Source organism: Syngnathoides biaculeatus, chromosome 14 (genome assembly GCF_019802595.1).
Source record: "Syngnathoides biaculeatus isolate LvHL_M chromosome 14, ASM1980259v1, whole genome shotgun sequence".
NCBI classification, from domain to species: Eukaryota; Metazoa; Chordata; class Actinopteri; order Syngnathiformes; family Syngnathidae; genus Syngnathoides; species Syngnathoides biaculeatus.
Genome location: NC_084653.1, coordinates 514,749 through 530,513, shown reverse-complemented (window position 1 = coordinate 530,513; position 15,765 = coordinate 514,749). Strand labels below are relative to the sequence as shown.

The 15,765-nt window shown below is 42.9% G+C and overlaps 1 protein-coding gene and 1 long non-coding RNA gene across 11 annotated transcripts in view; one reads left to right on the top strand and one right to left on the bottom strand.

Annotated features, from left to right (window-relative positions):
* Window positions 1-1,224: 1,224 nt before the first annotated feature.
* LOC133512643 (uncharacterized) lies at window positions 1,225-5,599 on the bottom strand. The gene is made up of 3 exons (XR_009798232.1): window positions 5,424-5,599; window positions 4,847-4,981; window positions 1,225-2,511 (listed from the first exon to the last, which is right to left on the bottom strand). It is a non-coding gene; the product is annotated as an uncharacterized LOC133512643 (long non-coding RNA).
* The window catches only part of ccdc93 (coiled-coil domain containing 93), a 182,083-nt gene continuing 170,662 nt past the window's right edge, over window positions 4,345-15,765 (top strand). For 2 of the 10 annotated variants that reach the window (XM_061842450.1, XM_061842447.1), the window contains exons 1-2: window positions 4,345-4,948; window positions 5,035-5,111. In XM_061842450.1, the coding sequence (XP_061698434.1) occupies window positions 4,789-4,948; window positions 5,035-5,111 (237 nt within the window). In that variant the 5' untranslated portion in view covers window positions 4,345-4,788. Of the gene's footprint in view, window positions 5,112-15,765 lie in introns of all 10 variants that reach the window. The other 8 variants (XM_061842448.1, XR_009798230.1, XM_061842446.1 and 5 more) reach the window with 8 other exon arrangements.

Sequence of the window (15,765 nt, the reverse complement as noted above, 5' to 3'; positions counted from 1 at the left end):
ACGGGACCTCAGAACTGTGAGGCCAAAGCTTTACCAGCGGATCCACCGTGCTGCTGCCCTCATCCATGTCCCGTATTATTCTAACATACTTCTCAGCCAGTCTAGACTTCTACATGCAGTACCACAGTTCCTCTCGAGGTACCCTGTAAAAGGCTTTCTCTATACACAGACACCGTGTAGCTCCTTCTGATTTTCTCTGTACTTTCTAGACATGAAACCAGATTGTTGCTTGCAAATACGGTAATCCGTCATTTTTCACAGTGAATGGAGACCAGAAACCTCCGAAAAATGCGAAAACCGCCAAGTACTCTGCGCACGCCCTCTCTCTGTATTCTGTGACTTAACCAATTCACAATGTCTGGCTGTTTCAATGGCGGTCTCCAATGTTAAATCACTTTTCATTTGTAGTCTTTGTGACACTTGTTTATTACGAATTCCATTCTCTATGCGATCCTGCATTTTCTTTTAATTTTCCAAAATTGCCGTTTTCAGCTAGCTCATACAGTTACCTGACGAATGCTTCCACACTTTCGCCTGGTTGTTCAACTCTGGAGTGAAACTTTGAAAACTCATAGATAGCATCCCGTTTTGGAATGAACTGCTCGTCGAATTTCGCCATTACAACCGTAGATCAGTTGGAAAGCATTGGCGTCACAGTTCTCAGGTCCCGGTTCAATCCCGGCCCCGCCTGTGTGAAGTTTGCATGTCCTCCCCGTGCCTGCATGGGTTTTCTCCAGGCACTCCGGTTTCCTCCCACATTCCAAAAACATGGAATATGCCTGGCTCTCAGTCTCCACTCTAATTCATCCAAAGCATTCTATAGAGTTGGGGTTGGGATTGTGTAGGCCATTCAAGATCATCCAAATTAAATTCAGTCATCTGTGTCTTTATGAACATTGATTTGTGTACAGATGCACAGTCATTTTGGATCAGGAAGGGGCTAGCTCCAAACAGTTCCTACAAAGATTGAAATGTCTAAAATATTAGCCCCTGTGCTCCACTGAAAGAAAGTGAATGCTTCAGCATACCAAGAGAATTTGCACAATTCCAACTTTGTGGGAACACTTTGCAGATGGCACTATCTTGTTCTGACATGTCTATGTGTCCGGAAAAAATTGCTATATTTTCCAATAAACTCACTCCTTAAACCTGTTTGAAAGCTGTTAGGTTTAAACCCAACCGCTGGATGAATTATACAAATGAAGGGACAAGAGAGGCCTTAAATTTGCTCTTGAGGAGAAACGGGTTTGACTGACCAGCTGCAACGCCAACACCCGCTCTCAGTCAGTCTTACCAGTGTCCCCTTTTTTATTAGTTTCTCAAAACAAAAGGTCACAAGATCAAAAAACAAATGGAGGAACAGATGACATTACCAACACAAAGACAGATACTCAGATAAACATAACAATGGTGAATGCCAGTACGGAGACGAATACTAAGGAGACATAATGGAGAATGACAATACAGAGGTGAATACTAAAGAGACATTTATAACAATGGTGTTGACGAATATCTGCTCAGCAAAGGGGTGCATAACTCCTCAGGGCGTCGCTGGGTTATACTTCGGGTCACACAGCTGCTCGGAAGGAGATTGATTCGGGCAAGGATAATATAAACAAATGCATGATAAAATAATAAATCTAATATTTCCCTCCTGTTTATTATGTATTTGCACAAATTCTCAATTATCTCTATTATCAGTCATCATTCTCTGTCATTTAGTACTAAAATCTTTTTTTTTTCTTAAAACAAATACACATACACAGAGGGTAAAAATGTTTTTACTCATAATCTGGATCTAGAAACAAGTCAGACAAGTTTAATGGAAACTCGTCATCACTGTCACTCCATCAACATTCTTCATCAATAAAGGATACATCGCCACCACCTGTTCCTTTGTGGAAAACAGTGTTAATAAGTTTTACAAATGAGAGCACATAGACAAAATACAACAGCATCCACACAATGTCAATATTGCTGCAAAAACAGTGACTTAAACCAAATTGAAGACACCACGGCTTTGTATTTTCCAAAGGCACGCATCCAGGAGTGCCACATGGAAGCGTCAACACCAAAATATTTTTGACATTTTACCATTAAGGGTTCGGAGACTCTCTTATGATGTTGGTGTGTGACTTCTTCACAGCTGTAATGTTTGGCGAGAAGTGTGCGACATTGTTCTTTGAACATAGCACAGAGTTCCCCTCTCTCAGCCAACATGTCAACAGCGACTCTGGCTTAGAATGCCATAAATGAAGTAGCAGATAACTGCTCGTGCACAACTTCAAACCCTCCTTGTGTCCAACTGCTCAATTTTTTTTCTTTAATGAATGCAGTTGATTCTGTCTACATTTTTGTCGGTTGTACACCACTAACCTGAGAACTCAAATCCTGCAACCAATTCATCAGCCAATTTATACTTACTTGGAACATCAGTGGCGTCGATGTATGTTAAAACACTTTTGTAGTTCCCATTCTTCTGCTCTTTCGTCTATGGCAGTGTGTGGTAAACTGCATGCACAGTAGATGTTAATTCATAAACAGACATCATATGAATAGATAAGACAATAGTGTTATAAACGCACAACAACTTATCTCTTTGACTTAAATGTACTGTCAATTACAATATTGGATTTATCCATCGAAGTTGATAAATCTCCTAATTTGCTTCCAGTTCCTATCAATTACATGCATGTGAAATTACTCAGTGCTATGTCATTAGAAAACTTTTTTTTTTTTTTTAAAAAAAGAAGTTAGTGTAAAAACAAAATCCCATTTTTTACATTCATTATCAGATACTGTTCCACTCCAAATTCAAAGGTACAATCATCTAGTAATAGTGCCGGGATAATCTGTAAAAATTGTCATGCAAACAACACAATCTTTCGATAAGGATTTTCTACTAACTTCTACTAACATCCATCTATCCATCCATCCATTCATTTTCTTAGCCACTCATCCTCATAAGGGTCACGGGAGTGCCGGAGGCCATCCCTGCCACCACGAGGCAAACCAGCTACCAGTCAACCATAGGGAACATAGAGATAGACAACAGCCGCACTCACAATCACACTTTGGGATAATTTAGAGTGTCCAATTAATGTTGCATGTTTTTGGGAGATGAGATGAAATCAGAGTGCCCGGAGAAAACTCACGCAGGCACTGGGTCAACATGCAACTCCACACACCCAGTCCTCAGAACTGTGAGGCCAATACTCAACAACTGCTCCACCGTGCCACCTTTGTTTCACCATAGGAAACCAATCATTTATTTATTTATTTATCTCCAAAATATATTCATTTGTCTATTTATTTATTTATTTATTTATTTATTTATTTTCAAAATTGGATCACTTTTACTTTGGTTAATTTTGATTCAGAAGAAGGGGTTTTAGTAGTTATCTCTGTGGTCTTGAGACTATTCTTGCCTTTGCAAAGAAGCAAGGTGAGGTATATTTGCTTCTTCATAAAAGTGGTTTCAAAAGGTATTTCAAAGGTACTTTGGTGGTGCTCAAAAGGATTTGGAGTGTCAAAGGTTTTTCATAGTAGGACAAGATTCCAACGCTCCACAGATGTGTCATAAGAAATAAGAATGTTATCTTGAGGAGTAAATCCATCCTCCCGAGTGTCCGTACAATATCCAGTCATACAACGAGCCATCATTTTGGCTAATACAAAGGAACAAAGAGCAACCTTCCAGCAGATAAAGCTAGTATGAACACACGAGCACACTGAGTGTGCTCCTGCTGATAACGTCACTTCCTGCTTCTTCTCCAAAACAAATCGCTCGAGAGCATTTTCGTGGTGGGAGTTACAAAAAGCCATATATGTCAAAATCATGTTTTGTGGTGAAAAAACGGATGGATCCATTCCAGCTGCCTTTTTTTTCCTTTAATTAAAAACATACAAAAACTCATGCATTTCATGTTAGTGGAGCTTTAAAGTCTCAAATTTATATCCACATATGAAATAGGCCTGCGTTGGATAAGAAAACATCTGAATTGTCCTTTTCACAGTGACATAAAAAAAAAAAAAATCGTATACTGTACGTCACATTGAGTAATAAATAAAATAAAGTCCAGCTGGGCGGCACAGTGACTGAGCTGGTAAAGCGTTGGCCTCACAGTTCTGAGGTCCCGGGTTCAATCCCGGACCCGCCTGTGTGGAGTTTGCACGTTCTCTGCGTGCCTGCGTGGGTTTCCTCCGGGCAGTCCGTTTTTCTCCCACATTCCAAAAACACGCAACATTAAATGGACACTCTAAATTGCCCCTAGGTGTGATTGTGAGTGTGGCTGTTTGTCTCAATGTGCCCTGCGATCGGCTGGCAACCAGTTCAGGGTGGAATCCGCCTCCTGACAGCTGGGATAGGCTCCTGGACTCACCGCAACCCTTGTGAGGATAGGCAGTGAAGAAAATGGATGGATAAAATCTAACTTTTCCTACAGTGTGAACCTAACCTCAGGAGGGCAGTAACACACTGTGCAGTTTTTACACACTGCCAGAAACACTAACAACAACAAGAAACGAGAAAGAAGAAAACTGCACCAGCCATGTTGGTTTCGTGGCAAGGGCGAGGCTAAAATAGAGGTGTCAGCGGCATCAGCACAGTAAATGAGTGGGGTTTGCAAGAGACACCAAGGATACTGCTTCATCATCCTTCAAATGCTTGCGTTAAATGACATACTATTATGACAAGGATTCTTTCACATTTTTCTTTTGGTGTGTGGGAATTTTCAAATGTCGTGTCTTTATACCATAGGCTTTGGCTTTGACTAAACAGTAACGTTTATGAAAATCGGTTACTATATGAGCAAATTACGACTTAATATCAGCCTCCATAGATTACCTTCAACGGAAACGGTGACCTCTCCAACATGGTCGCCACGTGAGCATGTTCTAGCTGATGACTCAAGTTTGATGCGACCTACACAGTACTCCAGCACAGTAGGTAGCGCACGTCAAGCACAGTATACGTTAGATGCTACAGATCAAAAAACAAAAAGAAGGATAATCATGTGACATGTCATGCCTCAGTCAACATGGCAGCGACGGTCTCTGGTTTTTATAGAGGAAGACATGGACAGTTCGATCAATGCGGCAACATTATCCAGGTAAGACTATTTTCACCACTTTTTGTAAAATGGTTAAACTGAGAAGGTAGCGTTTATAAACGCGTGAACTATTATCTCTAAACTGACAATTCCGTAATTCGTAAAGAAAAGTCAGTGTATAAATTATAAATGGGGGTTTAGTTCCAGCAGCCAGACTGCAGGTATAATTTATTACAACAATTTAAACAGTCATGCATGGAAAGCCTGAACTGAGCAAACCGGACCCTTGGTCAACCCTGCGACGACGGACGACGTTTATCCAAAGAAGGGATAAGAATGCACTGGTGCTGAAAAAAAAAGCGAGGAACCTACTTGTCAACCGAACGAAAAGCACCGCGTGCATGCCTTTCACAGGTACAGCGCAAAATTCAAATTTGGATTTAGCGACGAATGTTACGTCCACAAAGTAACACCCTCTCCTCACTTTGTTCATTACGGTAGTAAGTTCCCAACGAGCGTCGAACAACCTTCAAAAGAGTGGAGGCCGACTTGACCGCAGTTCCAAAAGTGGACTGGTGTTGCGCTATCTCATAGATTATTATTTTTTAATTAATGTTTTAAATTTGTGGTGGTGACAATGAAAGATACCAACTTCAGGTGCCTTTTATTTTTAAAGGAGAAATCCAGTGCTCTGCATGAACAATGTAACCAATAGGTCATCTTATATGTACCCTATTTTGACAATGTGATTCTAAATCCTGTGTAATTTAATAGTGTTTAGAGAAGATTTTTGTCGACATTTACGAATTTTCTGGGCTGCTGCCATTTTTGCAGGACGCATGATGTACGTGGGCGTATGTGACATGTAATGTGCCGGTCCAAATGCTCGATTACATGGGACACCATTATGCCCAGCGCTGATTTCTCGGATTTATCGTCATCTGTTGAAGAAATAGCAGTATCGGTTGATCGGGAAGACTGAGGAATACTTTCATATAAATTTGAAGCTGTGGCTGTAATTCATGTTGAATATTGGGATGGCTCTTCAGGCGGAATGACACGGAGTCTGACTACTTGGAGGCCTACATGTGACATAAGCGCGTAAACAAAGACCCCTTGGAGCTCCGGCCCGGCAGCTGCGGATGGTTCTTTGATGCGGAGTCTGACGAGCGAGTTCCACCGGCTGGCCGTGAGCCGAGCTTTCAGGTGGCGGAGGCCTTTAGCCAAGCTTTGGTGTTGGCGGAGGCCTTGAGCCGAGTTTCGGCCTCCAGGGCTAACGGCCTCTGCTTTCTGGAACCTGGGCTCGCGGCCGCCGCCGGAGCTCACTCGTCAGACTCCCCGTCATTCCTGTCCAAAGAACCATCGCGGCTGCTGGCCCGGAGCTCCCGGGGGCCTTTGTTTACGGACTTATGTCGCACGTAGGCCTCCCGGTGGTCTGACTCAGCGTCATTCCGCCCGGAGAACCATCCAAATATTCAGCATTAATTACAGCCACAGGTTCAAATCTGTATGGAAGTCTTCCCGATCAACCGATACTGCTATTTCTTCATCAGATTGAGAATAAATCCAAGAAATCAGCGCTGGGCATAAATGGTGTCCCATGTAATCCAGAGTTTGGAACGGCACAGTACATGTCTCCCAAAAATGGCAGCGCCTCTGAAAATTCGTAATTGTCAATAAAAATCTTCTCAAAGCACTATTAAATAGGATTTAACATCACATTGTCAAAATAGGGTACATATTAGATGACCTATTGGATACTGTCAGGTTCACCAATCAGACATTCATTAAACAGGACAAAAAAGGAAGCAAAGACACCAGTTCAAGTCTCGCGAGGAGAGGAACTGTCTCGTACAATTCAGCACTGCACTCTCTGATTATCCTCTCCTCAGCACTTCTCTTTATTTAGTTTTAAGACGCCCCTTATTTACATAGATGTTACAAAAAGGAGACGCCAATCAAAACAGTTGGAAACAAGGTGTACATGTTTGTTCATGTATGTGTGCCTGTGTTGAAGATTGCTGAATACATGTCTGGTCATCATTTCTTTAACAGGCAGCAGTTTTAATAGTTCTGATGATTAGACATTTTTGTTCTTGCTATCTCCTGCTCGGGGGCTGCCACGTTATCTAGAGCAGAGCAAAGCATTTCTTTATTGGAAGCAGATGTATGATAATTATGATCACAATTATTCCTACATTTCCCCACTGTTTATCCTACATTTGCTACCACGTTTTCTAGAGCAGAGCAAAGCATTCTTCATTACAGGCAGAGCAAAGCATTCTTCATTACAGGCAGAGCAAAGCATTCTTCATTACAGGCAGAGCAAAGCATTCTTCATTACAGGCAGAGCAGTAACTGAATTGGAGCCGAGCAAAGCATTTCTTCATTGCAAGCAGGAACAGTAACTGAATTGGAGCAGAGCAAAGCATTTCTTCATTGCAGGTAGAAACAGTTATAATATTTACAATTATTTCTACATTATCCTCCTGTTTATCCTACATGTGCTCAAATCCTCACATCATCTAATAGATCGTCCTTTCGGCTTTATTCTACAGAGTCATATTTATGAAAACAGAGTTACACTCGAAGGAAGATATAATATAAATTACTTGTAATCTTCTGGATCAGAGAAAAGGTCTGCAAGAGAAGTCATAACGTCATCATCGTGGTCAACAATATCACTGTCATTACCCTGTTGTGCCAATAGTGGATATATTTCTTCCAATTTTGAATTTGTCGGGGCAATAGCAGTGGTTACAAGTTAGTTAAGTGATGTCTTTATGCATGGAATACAACAACATCCACACAATGGAAGAATAGCTGCAAACAGCTATCGAAACTAGGAGAGAGAACACCAAATTTTTAGATTTGCAAAACTTTTTTTTTTCCACCACTCAGACCACGCTGATGTGTTTGCACCAGAGTGCTCCTTCGTCTTGTGGTTCAGGGTGCGGAGGCCTTGAATGTCCCTTTTGAGTGACCCATCAGATACTGTGATATTTGGAATAAACAACACTGGTCACCGAACATTGAGCGTTCGCCACCCTTCTCGGCCAGCAGCATGTCGACCGCTATGCGGTTCTGGAACGTCATGAATGAGGTTGCAGCTGGTTGTTCCCTTCTGGCAATAAAGCCTGCTTCCATATCATTACCTAGTTTCTGTACATTGTGAGCAGTGGGGCAGTTTGCAGATGGATATCATGACACCATGTTTTGTTGAGACTTCCCACTTTAACACCTGTCCCTGTAAAGCTAACACAGGAGAAATTAGCCAATGCAACATTAGTAGAAAATATCAGTTTATCATTTACTGCCTTAGTTGTTGGATAAACACTTTTCCATTTCTGACAAGTGGTGTTAGGAGTTGTTTTAGTCATTATCTCCAGGGTACACTGTGTTGGGATTTCTGACACGCATTAGTGGCCTAGGGCCCATGCACGTGATGTAACTATAGTTTACCTTGTTAGCTGCATTCTACATTAATAACAACCAGTTTTTTTATCCGATTTGTAAAAAAAAAAAAAAAAAAAAAAGATAATAATAATAATAATAATAAAAAAATTTTCCTCAGGCTTTTTCGGTTAAAATACTCCCTCCATAGTATACGTGCTCTTTTGTATGGCATTCGGGTTTAAGGTACCCCTAAATGAGTCAAGTGTCTTTTAAATTTTCACCGCTTATCCTCACAAGGATCGCGGGGAGTGCTGGAGCCTATCCCAGCTGTTAACGGGCAGGAGGCCTGGTACACCCTGGACCAGTTGCCAGCCAATTGCAGGGCACATAGAGAAAAACAATAATTCGCACTCACAGTAATATCTAAAGGCAATTTAGGGTTTCCAATGAATGCATGTTTTTGTGATGTGGGAGTAAACCGGATTCCCCAGAGAAAACCCACGCAAGCACAGGGAGAACATGCAATCTCCACACAGATGGGGACGGGATTTGAACCCCTATCCTGAGAACTGTGAGGGAGCCTGTCCCAGCTGTCAACGGGTAGGAGCCAGGATACACCGTGAACTGGTTGCCAGCCAATCGCAGGGCACATCGAGACAGACAGCCGCACTCACAATCACACCTTGGGGCAATTTAGATTCCACAATGTCGCATGTTTTTGTGAGGAAACCTGAATGGTGGTAGAAAACCCACAGGGAAAACTTGCAAACTCCACACAGGCGGGCCCGGGATTCAACCCGGGATCCCAGAACTGTGAGGCCAACGGTATCCAGCTGCACCACTGTGCCGCCGCAGATATTTTATTAAAGAGGAATTCCAGTGGTTCGCATGAACAATGTATCCAATAGGTTATGTAATATGTACTCTATTTTGACAATGTCATGTTAAATCCTGTCGCATTTAATAGTGGTTTGAGAAGATTATTATCGACAATTACGAATTTTCAGGTGCACTGCCATTTTCGCGAGTCACATGTCACGCAGATATGATGTGTAAGGTGCGCACCAAAGGCTCGATTACATTATGCCCAGCGCTGATTTCTCGGATTTATCCTCAATCTGATGAAGAAATAGCAGACTCCGGAGTCAGACCACTACGTGTGGGACGTAAGTGCGTAAACAAAGGCCCCCGGAGCTCTGGGCCGGCAGCCGCGGATGGTTCTTCGGACGGGAATGACGCGGAGTCTGCTGAGTGAGCTGAGCTTCGGCATCCGGCGGAGCTCGCTCGTAGACTCCGCGTCATTCCCGTCAAAAAAAACCATCCGAATATTGAACATTATTTACAGCCACAGGTTCAAATCTGTATGGAAGTATTCCTCTGTCTTCCCAATCAACCGATACTGCTATTTCTTCATCAGATGAGGATAAATCTGAGAAATCAGCGTGGGACATAATGTAATCGAGCCTTTGGTGCGCAGCTTACACGTCACATCTGCGCACGTAAGTCATGTGACTTGCAAAAATGGCAGCACCCCTAAATATTCATAATTGTCGATAATCTTCTCAAAACACTATTAAATGAGAAAGGATTCAACATCACATTGTCAAAATAGAGTACATATTACATAACCTATTGGATACATTGTTCATGCGACGCACTGGAATTCCCCTTTTTAAATGTTTTAAATCCGTGACAGTGAGAGTGAAATGTGCATGTTGCGGCTGAAATTTATTTAGAAATTCCACACACAGTAAAAGATGCAGTTTTCAGGTGCTTTCATTTAGGATTGCAGTAGAATATCAGATATTTATCAAACTTCTTTTTGTGGAATCCTTGGTGGTCTGACATACAGATTTAGACTGGTCTTGTGATGTGAGTGGGTTTGGATCCCTGGTCCGACTTTCCGCATGTCGGACTATCCTTGGGTAAAGCCCTGAACCATAATTTGCTTCCAATCAGCCTGGCAGCACCTTCCAATGCCAGTGTGAGGAAGGGCTAACGTCACAGGCAAATGAGAGGCGATACGTTGAGTTGCAGAAACTTGGCGTAAAGTAGTTTGGGAATGATGCCGTTGCACAGAGAGAATCAGAATCAGCTTTACTGGCCAAGGTTTTTGTATCTGGCAGTTGGTGCCACCCTGTTATGACATTCAGAACAAACAAACAAGAACAAAGAATAAGAGACATTCAATTCATAGGAACAATTCCTAATAAGAGTCACAGATGTGCTTAGATGCAGAGTCTTCTTCATTTAGAACAATTCAGTGCGTCAATTAGAGACAGTGGCACTGAAGAAACAACAGGAATCTGAACTGGAGGTGGCAGAAATGAAGATGTTGAGGTTCTCGCTCGGAGTGACCAGGTTGGATAGGATTAGAAATGAGCTCATTAGAGGGACAGCCAAAGCTGGATGTTTTGGAGACAAGATTCGAGAGAGCAGACTTCGATGGTTTGGACATGTTCAGAGGCGAGAGAGTGAGTATATTGGTAGAAGGATGCTGAGGATGGAGCTCCCAGGCAAAAGAGCGAGAGGAAGACCAAAGAGAAGGTTTATGGATGTGGTGAGGGAAGACATGAGGGCAGTTGGGGTTAGAGAGGAAGATGCAGGAGATAGGCTAAGATGGCAAAAGATGACACGCTGTGGCGACCCCTAACGGGACAAGCCGAAAGGAAAAGAAGAAGTGCGTCAATGCGCCATATTATGTTAAAGCCCAAGTGTCATCCCTATGAACATTCTAAGATAGATATTGTAATGAAAAGTACATATAACATTATTCACTTCAATGTCTATATGAAATAATAAATGTGAGTGTAGAGCTCGTCATCCATGCGTAAAGTTGCAGAAGTGTCATTCTACGATATCCAAGTAGTCGCCATATTGGCTGCATCCTCCGTCCGTGACGTCACCTGGACGTTCGCCAATGAAAACGTGGTGCACCCTAACTATGGGAGACAAACGCGCCCCTTCTGACATGGAAGCTCTTTTTGAAAAGGAGAACACCACAAAACCGAGTGAAGTTAACGGGGCAATATTACACTTTTTTTTTTTCAAGCCCTCGGGGCAATATTACACTATTGTTTCAAGCCATACTCAGATGATGTGCGACCAAGGCCAAACCGCATCCCCGTCCGATCCCCTTCTGCGGCGGAGATGAGCCGTTGCGGCTCATCGTAGCCGGCCGGTGTGGCTTAGACAGAGCTGAGCGGTGCTGCTTTAGGGGGTTGTTCATAGACGCCGCAGTAGCGATGAACAACATAATCGAGCCGGGGAACTTTACTGCGCGCACGCGACTGAGTGAGGTATTCTCGGCTGGGTTCTTCAGATCCGCCCCCGTCCTCAAAGCCCAACGCGCAGCCTTTGCAGATGCCGTGACCGCTGAACGCGGTGCCTCGGCCGGTGTGACTGATTTTCGTCGCCGTGGTGGCATATAATGGAGCCGAGCCGTCCTGCTTTAGGGGGGTGTTCATAGACACCGCAGTATGCGATGAACAACACAGTTGAGCCGGGGCGCTTTACTGTGCGCACGCGGCTTAGTGAGGCATTCTCGGCTGGGTTTTTCAGATCCGCCCCTGTCCGCAAAGCCCGACGCGCAGCCTTTGCGGAAGCTGTGACCGTCGAACGTGGCGCCTCAGCCGGTGTGGCTGATTTTCGGCACCGTGGTGGCATATAATTGAGCCGAGCCATGCTGCTTTTAGGGGGATGTTCATAGCCGCCGTGGTACTCTATGAACACCATCAAGCCAGGGCGCATTACTGCGTCCACGCGGCTGAGTGAGGCATTCTTGGCTGGGTTCTTCAGATTCGCAGTCGTCCGCGCAGCAGCCTGACGCCATCTGATGCGCACATCGACATATTTCGTACGCAGATCTTTTGTTATGTTATGAGAGACCGATTACGTGGTCCGCACCAAACTATTATTTTTTTTTAGTAGCTGTATACACACCTACCTGTCATTTGGAACTCACGAAGCTCTCGTCCTCTGCAACCATGCAATCCATTTTTCACAACGAACCGGGTCTCTTGCAGACTTATGAAGGTTAAATCCATTCTCCTGAGTGTTCAAGCAATGTCCAGCAATGCAATAAGCCGGCATTTTGGCTAACACGAATGAACAACGAGCTACCTTCCCGGAGGTAAAACTAATGGAAACAAACGAGTCCACTTGGGGTCGCCGCTATCCTTTACGTCACTTCTTGTTTCTTCTCGAAAACAAATCCCTCGAGAGGATTTTCATGGGGGGAGTTACAAAAAGCTGTATATGTCAAAATCATGTTTTGTGGTGAAAAAACACATGGGCCCATTTTGGCTGACGTTTTTTCATTAATAACATACTAAAAATCATTTCAAATTTCATGACACTAGCCCTTTAAGCTTGTACAGAGTGCCCTTACCCATTCGCGGTTCCCATTATAGACCAGTGCATTGACAATTGTGTAAAGGGAACAGTTGAAAGTGAGGAATTGTGCAATAGTCTACAGAATATATTACTAATACTAATTGGACCTGGAGAATATGATGGTGTGTCCCAACAACACCACAAGGCAGAAAATTCTAGGTTCGCTGACTAAGAATTTAATGACTTGATGAATAATGAAGTACTAATAATGAACTTGGACTAATGAAGTCCAAGCTGTCCACGAAGAGGATCGTTGCATAAATCCCTGTCCCGTTAATGTTGGATGTCTTGAATGAATGATAATGAATTACAATCACATGGTGACTGTCATCCAAAGGCCATGTTTCTCGGTACGCAAACTACACAGGGCCAGCAGGGGTCATGTGATGCTCTTGAAGCATTCTAGCATGAGACGGAACAACTTCATGACTGTAAATGTCAGGATATTGTTGCTGAGCGAGGCGGCAGACATGCATCATGAGTGGATTTGGACTCATGCTGGCTGCTTCTAACACAGGAGGGCAATGTGTGTTTTGATGCTAATTCCATTCATAGGCTAATTCTATTCATACCGGTCAAACTGCGGTCTACTCACATGACTAATACTCTTTCTTGTTCTTCAGGTTACATGCATACAAATAACTTTCAGATGTGAATGTCATACAAGGATTTATATTTTTATTGGTTCTGAATCTAATAAACATTAAGAATGACAGAGATGTGTCATAAAAATAAAAAAGTTTCTCAATCCTCTTCTATACTCCTGACTGTAGAAAATAACATCACTGTTCAACACTAAGTTTTTGCACGATTCCTGCCATAAAGATTATCCTCTTTTTACTGCTCCCCATTTGCAGAAACTTTTATCAAAATCCAACAATTCTTCAGGGCCTTCATTTTTAACGATTAACAGTTAATTTACACTTTGTTTAGAGACAGTTCCCTAAGGACGTCTTTACAATGTCATGCCTGCTGAAGCCACGTTCTACATCAACTACGTCTTTGCAGTTGCAGCAAACTTGTGATCAGCTGTCTGCTGATGCCCCACGAAGTCATCCAACTTTGGCGCCATCGATGATTTTCAGCGTGTCAGAACATTTTTTCTTCCATTGTCAATACATCATTGGCAGAAAATATTTGAGTCCCTCAATTTGAGCTACTTGAATTTATAAAATCATTCCTGGCGAATCTTTTGCCTCTGCCCTGCACGGGGAGTAGATTTTCCGATAGCAGACAAAGTTATGTTGGGCGTCTTTCCCGGGTAATGGGCATCCGTCAAAGTTGGCAGTTGACAAGCTGCACTTATACCACTGCCATCCTTTGTTTTTCGGAAGATAATCCCAAAGGTTTGTAAAATTTCCGTAGCATCCACAGGTAGCATGAACCGATGGCGAGAAAGTGGAACCCGGATGCAGTCGTCTCCGATGTAAACAATTATTCGGTGAACTTCCGGTGTAGCTTCCGACGAAACGTTCGTCACGCTCAAGCCAGGAATAAAAAATGAATTATTGTAATATAAATCTATAACAGTATAGGATCGTATGGTAGGATAAACAGCCAAGTTACACGTTCGCCATTTTTTCACCATTTTATTTGCCAGGCTCAGGATGTGTTCGCATATGGCGAGGACCCTGTCATTTCCAAACATGCTCAGTACGGTTAACTTGCATTTCCTGTTTCCGGATGAATACTGATAGTTTATGAACAGGCTTGTTTAGTTAACGTTTATGAAATAAACACGTAAATGAATGTCAAGACTACACAAATAAGCGACGTCTTTCGATATCTATTATTTCTACTCTTAACAAATTTTACGTGTGTGATGTTTTGTTCTCGACTGTGCAGATTTGCGACCGTGATGGCACGTGATCGCGCCTGTCAAATCACAGTGACTGTAGCATCATGCTTTGGGTGTGTTTTTCTGCACATGGGACAGGACGACTGCACTGTATTAAGGAAAAGATGACCGCGGCCATCTATTGGGAGATTTTGGGGAACACCCTCTTTCCCTCAGTCAGAGCAGTGAAGATGGGTCGTGGGTGGGTCTTTCAACATGACAATGACCCGAAGCACATGGCCAGGAAAACCAAGGACTGCCCAGAAACCTGTCTGATCAAGAGAAGATCTGTGTGGAGGAGTGGGCCAAAATCCTTCCTGCAATGTGTGCAAACCTGATGAACAACTATAGGAGATGTTTGATCTGTGTAATTACAAACAAAGGCTACTGTACCAAATATTAGCATTGGTTTTTCTCAGGTGTTCGAATACTTATCTGCAGCTGTATCACACAAATAAATCATTAAAAAAATCATACATTGTGATTTCTGGATTTTTCTTTTTAGATTCTCTCTCTCACAGTGAACATGCACCTACAATGAACATTTCAAACCCCTCCATGATTTCCAAGTGGGAGAACTTGCAATATAGCAGGGTGTTCAAATACATATTTTCTTCACTGTATTCAGTAATCCCTCACTACTTTGCGGTTCATCTATTGCAGCTTCAGTGCACCGCGCCCCCTTCCCTCCCACAAAAAAAGTCAGATCAGCTTACAGTACATACTATATTACGGGAAGGCACATTGATCCAAGGCGACCCCCCTCGCACAAATCGACCAATTAAGAAAGTTTTTTTCGAGCCACCCAGCAACTCTCTCCTTCCCTACTCTCCCTTGTCTTTCTTGTCCACTATTTTCTACAATGTTAAACTGTGTACCCATAACCTCTTGAGTTCACAATGCCGCCAAAGTGCTGTGCTGATGTTAAAGCTTCCCCTGGAGCACCAAAGCGGAAGAGAAATCTGGAGGATGATAGGATTCTTCAAAATGGAAGCTGCATTCTCTTTGTGGAAAGCGGATTACAGAAAAATAGCCCAATGAGAAATGATTCTTCACGTGTCAGTTGACCTTTAATTGGACACTCTA